This window comes from Branchiostoma floridae, chromosome 1 (genome assembly GCF_000003815.2).
Source record: "Branchiostoma floridae strain S238N-H82 chromosome 1, Bfl_VNyyK, whole genome shotgun sequence".
In the NCBI taxonomy this organism is placed as follows: domain Eukaryota; kingdom Metazoa; phylum Chordata; class Leptocardii; order Amphioxiformes; family Branchiostomatidae; genus Branchiostoma; species Branchiostoma floridae.
In genome coordinates, this window is record NC_049979.1 from 30,875,205 (window position 1) to 30,886,582 (window position 11,378).

General features: G+C 35.5%; 1 protein-coding gene across 1 annotated transcript in view; it reads right to left on the reverse strand.

Moving 5' to 3' along the window:
• LOC118430745 (carbohydrate sulfotransferase 11-like) overlaps positions 1-11,378 on the reverse strand; it is a 246,314-nt gene that overhangs the window by 8,394 nt on the left and 226,542 nt on the right. The window contains exons 2-4 of the mRNA XM_035841761.1: positions 2,944-3,118; positions 2,627-2,727; positions 1,696-1,952 (exon numbers count right to left, since the gene is read on the reverse strand). Of these exons, the coding sequence (XP_035697654.1) occupies positions 1,696-1,952; positions 2,627-2,727; positions 2,944-3,103 (518 nt within the window). The 5' untranslated portion in view covers positions 3,104-3,118. The remainder of the gene's footprint in view (positions 1-1,695; positions 1,953-2,626; positions 2,728-2,943; positions 3,119-11,378) is intronic.

The following is an 11,378-nucleotide window of genomic DNA, read 5'->3' on the forward strand; positions in this document are numbered from 1 at the left end:
CTTTTGAACTGGATGTGTTATGGTCTTGATATTTGGATGGCAGATAGCTTGTGACGTAAGGGATATGTGGTGTCTATTTGGCCCCTCTAGCAGGTTGCTCTAGAACTGCATGGGCATTTTTGTCAAAATCTTCTTAAGTTGGATAACTGAAGATGGGAATGACAATTTTACATGATAATTGGTATGTAGGTAGCTTAGACTTAGATGTACAGCGTGAAGTGCTTATTATGCAAATTAACACTTAATTTGCGTATCTTATGAGGAAGATCTGTATTTGCAGTGTTTCTTTTATAGAACGCAAATACATGCGCAAATATATATGTAGTTTGTGGCAGGTGGAACATTATCAGATACCAATTATGCAAATAAGTCCTCAATTTGCATAATCAATGCAAAAGTGCCATAATTTATCGATGTGGTAAATGATTGAACAATTAACATAGTGAACAGCGTAGGTTATTTTCAGTTTTAAATAACTAAGCATAAATGATGCAAATGTGCAAGTCATTAACATAATCAGACTATTTAATGGAGATATGAGGTCTCCGAACTCTTGTTTTTGGTTGTTTTTCGTAGTTTCAAGTTGTTTTCGGTATTTAGTTAAAATTGTTTTCTGTTATTTTCGGTAATTAGTGAAAGTTGTTTTCGGTTGTTATTATCTTAATGAAGAATTGAGATATGGTTTTGTGTGTGTGTGTGTGTTTCTGTCTGTCTGTGTGTCCAGATTTTTGGAGTGAGCATAGCTCAATAACCTCTTAATGGATTTCAATGATATTTGGTTTGTGAGTAGGTGTTGCGAAGACGAAGGTCAAGGTCAATTTTTGACCCCCTGGTTTGTGACCTTGGTACTGCAGCAGAAATTCATTGTTTTTTTTATCTTTTGAACTGGATCTGCTATGGTCTTAATTTTTTTTGTGGCAGATTACTTGTGACATAAGGGATATGTGGTGTATATTTGGTCCCCCTGGCAGGATGCTCTGTAATTGCAGGGGCATTTTTGTCAAAATCTTCTAAGGACGATAACTGAAGAAGGGAATGACAATTTTACATGATATTTGGTGTGTTGGTAGCGTAGACAGAGATTCACATCAAGAAGTGCAACTTATGCAAACTGACAGTTAATTTGCATATCCAATTAGGAAAATCTGTATTCGCGGTATTTCCTTTGAAGAACTCAAATACATGCAATATATGTAGTATGTGGCAGGTGGGAAATTATCAGATACCAATTATGCAATTAAGTCCCTTATATGCATAATTAATGCCAGAGTACCATAATTCATCGATGTCGTATATGATTGGACAATCAAAATAGTGACCAGCGTAGTTTTTTAGAGGTGTATATAAGTAATCATAGATATGCAAATGTGGAAGACATTTACATTATCAGACTATTTCATAGAGATATGAGGTCTACGAACTCTTGTTTTGGTAGTTTTTGGTAGTTCTCGGTTTTTAGTGGGACCCGTTTATACCTCTCTACACATCATCATATCTACCTTCCTACTGGTGTGCCTTTACATACCCCGAGGTAAATTTAGAATAGGGTAAAGAACAGAATTCAATACAAATTTAACGTAATATGGACGAAAGGGAAATAGACAGTTGGTATATGTTCCACTGTCGCTGTTACGGATGATAAATATAAGCAACTTTTAGCAAGTTTAGAACAGCTCATATTAAACGGATTCTTACCTTTCTATTGGGTTCCTCGTAACGACAATGCTGTAATAGGACGATACACGATGGTCTATCTCTTCCTTATTGTACGTGCTTAATAGTCTTGAAGTGATAGAGCCCTTGTTTATCTTCAATTCCTTCGCTGTCATATTATAACCATGTTCCAGATTATATAACAAAGCCGATGTTGTAGTGCTTCCTGTTTTTCCAGTCCGACAATATATGATTTTTCTATTTTCACTCACGACGAAGTAAAATGTATTCAGGGATTTCTGAAAAAGAATGGAAAGGGGCATCGGATTTTGAAACATCAGCAATAGCTTGCACATCTTTGTCAAGCCGATTGTTACATTTACAGTTTAAAAGAATGCCATTTTAGCCATCTTTTATCTTAATAGAAAAGCTTCATTAAATTGACGAGCAGATATATTGACTGTTTTAAAATCGGATTTTAAATGTCAGTACCATAGTGATCTTTAGACGCAAAGCAACTAGATGTCCCGCCATTTTTGACTCCTGTAACTCTAAAATGAATCATCATATGACCAGCAAAATTTTAAAGAATGATGTAGTCTGTAGATGTTAAGAAATCTGTCGCAAGGACGACGTAACATGATTAATTATGGTGTTATCAATTTCAATTTTTTGGCTAGATTATTTCGACGAAGATCAGAAAAGGTTCTTAAAATCATTCACATTTGTTTTGGGTAAGATGTAAATGTTTCATATTTGAGGATGGTAAACATAGATAATGTCTCAAACAATGGTTTGTTTGTGTTAGCAAAATGACTTTATTGAATGGAACTTTTTTCTTTGCAATATGTTATCATTTTTAGCAACGTGAACATAGAATTACGATGACAGGTCCAGTTGAAATATTATCGATGTATATGGTTGTAATAAGATAAATTGAGCTATTAACTTTGTAATTCAAGAGATTACTGACCGCACTTGACGAAAAATTACTCTGACAGTATTTGGCAAGTAAGGACTTCCTTCTTTGCTGTTCCGCTTCCACCAATCTGTCCACGTCCTCTTCATCATAATCTTTCAGAGAATAGAAATAAGATTTGATATTTTATTAGCTAAATTTTAGCTCTGTCATACAAAAAAAGGACGTCGGTTCGACCAAAGCAGGCAAAATATTAGCCCAGCGGTTCTCGTCAATCAATGTCCCTCCAAGAAGCTAACGCTGAAAGTAGTTTCTTTGGACGGTAGCAAGACCTTACCCCCACTAAACAATTTTTAGTACGGCAACTTTACCTTCTTCATTTTTAACTTCCGCTTGAAAAGAAGCTTTCAATGTTCCATGCTCATGATAAAGATAAATGTAGATAATAATTAGCACGGAGATGAACGCCAACAATGCTTTAAAGAAATGTTGAAACAGTCCGACTGTAGTCATTTTCGTCTTCCTCTTCATTTTCGTCTTCCTCTGCTGCAACAATACATATGAAAAATTATTTAGGGACCTTGTATTGCCATTAATTGGTAACATGTATCGCTAGAATATTGCTAAGAAGACAAATGGGAAATTATATTTAAAGGTTATTTCTGTTGGCGAAATCCTTCAAATTCCAAATTATCAATACCATATCTTCTTTACTCACTATATCTTTAAACAATTATAAGTACTTACAAACAAGCGTTTGACCGTTCCTCTAGTCTTTCGTATCTTGATCTGGCCCAGAGTAGTTACCATGTATAGTTAGAGGAGGCGTGACGCTAGCAAGAGGTCAAAGGTGCCTGGTTTTAAAAGTAGTAACGAATCAGGACAGCGTAACAAAATGTTCGTCATAGTCCTTTGCAACTAGGAGTACAGAGGAATTTTCAGATACGACAAGTAGGGAAAAGTCCTTTTACCCGTGACAAAGAAGATTTATTGAGTGACCTAAATTATGAATGCTAATTCTAAAGTGTTTCTGACATTAATTACATCGAAGTGTAACTTTTGTCTGATTACATTAAATAATTATAGATTTACTCCAGATCATAGAGATTTGTACCAAATAGAAACACTTTTGATACTCTTATTGAACATCAAGATATCAAAAGCGCACTTCGATGTCTTCATTGCTTTCGCCAGGTAATTGAATACAAGTGGCATTCCATTAGAAGCCAGTGTTATTTTCTGATAGATGATTGTTTGGGAAAACAAATGTACCCCCGACTTTTCGCAAAGTTATCTCATGTATCTTTTTTACAGTAATCCTTTTTGAAATCCAGGTACGGATCCGCTTCTAATATGGTGTGCCGGAAATCATTTCGCCAGCATAGCCAACTTCCGTCACCCTTTCTTACAAACGGTAGCTTGAAATAAATTCAAATTACTATCAGACATTTAGGGTTATGCAAAAGAATTTTGTCAGTTTTCTAATTTTGGAATGTGGAGAATATAAGAAGTTGAGTTTAAGAGGTTGGAGGTAGGTTAACATTAAATGTCGACGCCATAACTGCTTGTCTGATGGGCGCCGGACACAATGTCTTGCTAACAGTAGGGTCACTAAGGTAACGAGAGCACTTGAGTGACTATCAGACATTTAAGATGATACACAAAAAGTTTAAAGACTAGTGGATGTTAAAATATGGAGATTAAGCCCCTTAATTGGCCGTGCTTCTATTTAAACCTTACCAGACTGGGCTTTTATGTCATTCCCTTTCAAAAAGTTCAAAACGCCTTTATGTACAATAAGTACGATTGCAGGGGGTAATAAAGTTTTATGATCCCTGATAATTTTGATATCATCATGAAGTAATATAACGTAAATGTAACGTTATTAATTGATTTTCCGAAACAGGGAACTACCGTAATACATATATATATCACAGAAAATTTAACAACTAACACTTTTGTTTTCGGAGGGTTTTCTTTGAACCCTACACTTAACATTTGCAGACACGGCTTTTGCAAACACACAGGTTCTGAGAAGAAAAAAAACAACGAGGATTATCGTTAAACCCTACACTTCACATCATACAGACACCGCTATTACAAACACACAGGTTCCAAGAGAAAAACAGATGATTTTCTTAAAACCTTACACTTAACGCCCTTAAGTCACCCTTTTCACAAATACACAGGTTCCGGGAGAAGAAAAAGGGGAATTTTTCCAAACTTTACATATCACAGACGCATCTTTCGCATACGTACACACAGGTTCCGAAAAAATAACGAAGGATTTTTTTTCAATCATTGCACTTTTAAATCTTACAAACACGGATTTTCCCACAATAAAGGAGGATTTTATTTACACATTATCTCTTTTTATCTTACAGTCACGGCTATTACAAACTGCAAGTTAAAAAACGGACAATTTTTCCGAAACCTTACACTTTTTCTCTTTCTGACACTGCTATAAGAAGGACACATGTTTCAAGAGAAGAAACAACCTCACACTTCACATCTTACAGACAGGGATTTTACAAAATCACACAATTTGGCAAAAAAAACAAAGAATTTTGTCCAAACATGGCACTTTTAAATCTTACAGACACGGCTATTACAAAATCACAAGTTCGAAGATAAAAAGGAGTTGACCCAGACCTTACATTTTACATTTTACATTTTACAGTCACGGCTTTTACAAACACACAGGTTCTGAAAGAAAATTAGAAGGGCTTTCTCCAAAACCTTACAATTTACATCTGACATACACACAGGTTGCAAAAAAATAAAACAGAGGATTTTCTCCAAACCTCACATCTTACAGACATGGCTTATACAAATACACAGGTTCTGAAAGAAGATTGAAGAGCTTTATCCAAAACCTCACACTTTACATTTGACTTACACACAGGTTGCGAGAAAATAGAACAGATGATTTTCTACAAACCTTACACTTAACATCTTACAGACACGGATATTACAAACACACATGTTCTGAAAAAAGAACAGAGGATTTTCTCGAAACCCTACACTTTCTATCTTTCAGACACAGCTAATGCAAACACATAGGTTCCATCAGAAAAACAGAGGATTTCCTCCAAACAATACACTTTCTATCTTACAGTCAAGGTTATTAAAAACAAACAGGTTCCGAGATAGAAACGGAGGATTTTCTCCTAACGTTACATTTTTCATCTTAATGACACGGCTTTTACAAACAGATTCCGAAGGAGCAAAAAAAGAGAATTTACTTCAAACCTTACTCTTTACATCTTACAGACACGGCTATTACAAACACACAGGATCTGAGAGAGAACAGATAATTTTCACTGAACCTTACACTTTTCATCTAACAGCAACGGCTTTTACAAACAAACAGGTTCCGAGAAAAAAAATTCTATGAATTCTATGCAAACCTTACAATTTACATCTTACTGACACAGCTATTACAAACACATAGGTTCCAAGTCACGGCTTTTACTAATCACAGGTTCCGAAAGAAGAAAAAAAGAGGAATTTCTCGAAACATTGCACCTTACATCTTACATACGAGGCTATTTCAAACACACCGGCTATTGCAAACACACCGGCTACAAGAAAGAAAGATTTTTTTTTCTAACTTTAAACTTTACAGACACGGCTTTTACAAACACACATGGTTTGAGAAAAAAACAAAGAATTTTCTCTAAACCATGCACTTTACATTTTACAGACATGGCTTTTACAAACACACAGCTTCCGGGAAAAAAAGGAGAATTTTTACCAAACCTTTAACTTAACGCCTTACTGACGGCTTTTAAAAATACACAGGTTACGTAAGGAAAAAGGGGGAATTTCTTCAAACCTTACATTTTACATCTCACAGACACGGCTCTTACAAACACACAGGTTCTAAGAGAGAACAATTTTTTTTCTTTTAGACACGTCTTTTACAAAGAAACAAAAAAAGGGTTTTCTTCGAATCTTACATTTTTTTTATCTTACAGTCATGGCTTTTACAAACACACATGTTCCGAGAAAAAGAAACAGGATTTTCTTCAAACACTTCACTTCAGAGACACTTCTATTACAAATACACAGTCTCTTAAAAAACAAGATTTTCTACAAACCTTCAACTTTACATCTTACAGTCATGACTTTAAACAATCACAGGAGTTTCTCCAAACTTAACATTTTACTTCGGTTTTGACAAACACACAGTTTTCGAAAAAAAAAAGGTTATCCAAACATAACACTTTTGACCATATTCAGACCGGGCTTTTTTGGTCATCCCTGGACGGGGGGGGGGGGGGTGAGGCCCTCTACTTCTAAGTCCTATAACTATCTTCGAAAAAACGGTCACTGAATACCTTAATCAGTTAAATGATCATACCCCAAACCCGTTAAATTTCCCATTCACTCCAGTGGAAGTCTTGAATGGTTTGAAATTATTAAAAACGGGAAAAGCTTCCGGTATTGACTCAATCTCAAATGAAATGTTAAAGTATGGTGCAAAACATCTATGTCAACCTTTAGTGAGTCTTTTCAATACTATACTTAATAAAGGCACATTTCCTTCCAACTGGAATACAAGCATTCTTACGCCAATACATAAATCAGGTGATAAATGTAATGCAGACAACTATCGAGGAATAGCGATTTCTAGTTGTCTATTCAAATTATTCACACTCATTCTAAACAACAGGTTACAAAACTTTGCAGAAAGAAAGAAACTTCTAGATGACACCCAGTTTGGGTTCCGGAAAAGATGTAGAACCTCTGACAATATTTTTATCTTAAAATCTCTAATAGACAAATACACAAAGAAAAAAGGCGGGAAATTATTTGTATGCTTTGTTGACATGAGGAAGGCATTTGACAGTGTCTGGCGAGATGGGCTATTCTATAAGTTGCATCAATGTGGTATTGGAGGAAATTTCTTTAATATTATAAAATCCATGTATAATGATGTGAAGTATGCAGTTAGATTAGATAATGGATTATCAAACTCTTTTCCTTCTGTATGCGGAGTAAGGCAGGGATGTAATCTTAGTCCTTTATTATTTAATTTATTCATCAATGATATATCTAAGTGCTTTGACCCCACAAAATGTGATCCTGCAGTCCTAACCTCAAAATCTCTAAATTGTTTATCCTGGGCAGACGATCTCGCTCTGATTTCATCGTCAAAACAAGGGCTACAGCATTGTATTGACTGCCTAGAAAAATATTGTAAGAAAAGGAAGCTATCTGTCAATGTCTCGAAAACCAAGGTAGTTGTTTTTGGCAAAGGTACTAATAAGAATAATAAAGACAAATTCCATATTTATGGCAAAAATATAGAAATCACTGACAGCTATACATACCTCGGAATTCCTTTCACATCTTCCGGAAAATTCAAAACCGCCAGGAAATATTTGAAAACCAAAGCAATGAGAGCACTTTTCAAACTCAAGGCTCTTTTATTCTCCAATAAGGACATTTCAATCAATCTCGGAAAAAATCTATTCGACAAATTCGTAAAACCCATCTTTATGTACTGTTCAGAAATCACATGCTTTGACCGTTTTTCTAAAAGTATAAGAATCATTGTATCTCATACCAATAACATCTGTGAATCCTCCTCAAAGGTTTTTTCTACTTTACTTAAAAAACTTGACATTCAAGATAACTTTCCAGCTACCATTAGAAAAACCACATCTTCTGCATTGAATAGTACTTATGTTGTATGTTTGGAAAGACATACAGATAAAGAAACACTACTGCGTCATGCCAATAGCCAAATTTTACAAGAGAACGGCTTCCAAATTATAAACCTAGATTCAAATCAACAAATTCCAGAATTTGACGTCATTGACATGCGCTTCCAAACATTTCTGTTAGGCATTCATGCCAAAGCCTCAAACGATGGTGTCAGGGGAGAATTGGGAACTTTCCCAGCTATGATTGATGTAGAAATGCAACTTGTTAAATATTGGCATCGTTTAGTTAACTTGCCCGAAGATGCCCTTCTTCGTGAGACTTACAATACTGTTTCATTCGGAGAACATGATTGGATTGTCCACGTAAAAAATATCCTAAATTACCAAGGCTTTGGACACATATGGCTGAACCCGAGGTCATACCACATAGATACAATCAACACCCAGTTACGACAACGTTTACAAGATATATACGTACAAAGTTGGCATTCCTCTATTCGAACCAATTCTAAACTCTCCTCTCTTCTACATTGAACAAGCATTACAAGCAAGAGAATTACATTTCAACCATAAAGAGCCTTGACGTTCGTAGGGCAATCACACAACTCAGAATTAGCTGTCACAAATTAAATATAGAAACCGGGAGATTCAAAAAAAATCCCTATCGACCAGAGGGTTTGTCCATTCTGTCCAGAGTTAATTGAAGACGAATATCACTTTATGATTGTATGTCCCAAATATTCTGAAATACGCAATTCTCTATACAGAAGGTTGTCATTTTATACACAAGGATTTATCTCAATGGACCCGAAGTGCAAATTCAAATACATCATGACATGTGACAATCCCTGCATGGCAGATATAGGAAAATATATCAAAGAAGGTTTGGATATTAGAAACTCCTCAACTGATTGTAAAAGCTTCCAATGATTGTAAGAAGCTTATCGCATACTACAACTCCTGTATTAGTTAGTTAAGCTATAGAACTGTAGTTATGTAGATGCCATACTTTGTACCTCGTACAATTGTTGTGCAATAAAGTTATCTATAACTCTTCAACGACGTGCCGTAGCTAACCCTATTCAGAGTGGGGGGGGGGGGCTTTTGAGGCCTGCGCCCACTTTGATGTCCTATAAGGCCAGAATGGCTTATGCTAAAGCCACAAAAGTTAGTGAGTTTGCCTAAAATATTGTTGACAACAATTTCGCGAAGTTTGACAAATTTTCATGTTTCTCGTGTTGTCATGGCAACCATTTGTTGAAAGGCAGTTTTGCCAAAAATCGCTAATTTCGGTTTTAACAATGTATTTTTCACGTTTATTTGCTATATTACTGCTATTTTGTTACATTAATTAAATCATATGTTATTTGAAATGTCATATTACGTCATCGTAACGTCAAAGTCTTATACTCGTCTATATCATATCCTAAAAATTTGGTGGCCATACGACACGTCGTTCAAGAGTTATAGGACTTAGATGTGGAGGGCCTTAAAAGCACACCCCCACCCCCCGTCCAGGGATGAACAAAAAAGCCCGGTCCGAATAGGGTTAAATGAAAAGAACCGAACATATTAGGAAACTATATGAGTTATTGTAAAACTTCGGAGTAAACTGATGAGATTGGAAATGCTGAGAATAAACACACTCTTGCATTGAAATTGTTAAGAGCCGTCAATAGAATGAATATAGAATAGAACAGCAAATAACACAACTGGTGTCAAAACTTACGTTCATACAATACACAAATTCACTAAGGCTAACAAATGTAAAAAAAAAATTCATTGCCCCAAATCCTTGCTTCTAAGAAAAGCAAGAACATTTTATACCCATAAGCTACACCTCGAAGTTCCGCTGTACTACAAAGAAACTCCGATAGAGGGTCTTCAGACTGTCGAAATCTCTAGCTCCGCAAGATTTGTATTGAATACGAAAACCCTTAAATAGTAGCGAATTTGTAGCACTACAAGCCCAAACATGGGGATTTTTAAGTAAATATTTCAGTCTAGATGGAAAATGCAAATGACTACGACCATATTTCCTACGATAGATTACAGAGTAAATATAATATCCTGCCAAATGTCCGGTCTGGTTTGTTTTCCTGACGTTATGTTTCATTATCTCCATACCTTGGCCCCCTTTTACCTTCTTCTAGAGGGATCCAGTACGTTATTCTAGACAATTATCAAAATGTATAAACCCTTAACTTTATCGCCAAGATGTCCATTTCGTTCTTATAACGTCATCATGTGCTGGGTATAAAAGCCTTGTTACATAGGACCTTCTTGAACAAATTCTTCGTACGTTACCAAAAGTAATGTGTACTTACATACAAACAAGCGGTGACAAGAGAAAAAGTGAAAACTTTACCCTATCATAATTTATTATAATGGACATTTCATATAATGGACAGAATTATCTGTATAATAGAAATGAATAAACTGTAATAAATACACGTTTCAAGATTTTGAAGGGAATTTGCCACGCCAAGCAACGATACGCAAAGTCTGGGGATCTTTGTTAATTATGCTTGGTATAAATCGTTTGCAATGGCACATATTATCTGTTTTTAATCCAGATTATGGTGGATAGGGAAAAAAATCAGCCCAAAGTTAGGTCTCAAGCGTTAATGCTTGAGTATTTGCCAAAAACATTAATGTAAATTTGTCAATGTATACATCAGTTAATATTAATTACATTATTACATTGAGTTACAAACATTACATGTTTGGTCTTTAACCCTATTCAGACCGGGGGGGGGGGGGGCTTTTGAGGCCCGCGCTAACTTTGATGTCCTATAACGCCAGAACGGCTTACGCTAGAGCCACCAAATTTGGTGATTTTTCCTAAAATATTGTTGGCAACAATTTTGCGAAGTTCGACAAATTTTCCATTTTTTCTTGTTGCCATGACAACCGTTTGTGGACAGGCAGTTTTGCCAAAAATCACTATTTTTGGTTCTAACAATGTATTTTTCATATCTGTTTGCTATATTACTGTGATTTTGTTACAAAAATAAAATCTTATATTATTTAGCATATCTTTCATAATTATATATGCATAAATTATGCTAATTTGATGACGTCATAACCCCAAAATCCAAGATGGCGGGCCGAATGGCCAGATCAAGAAT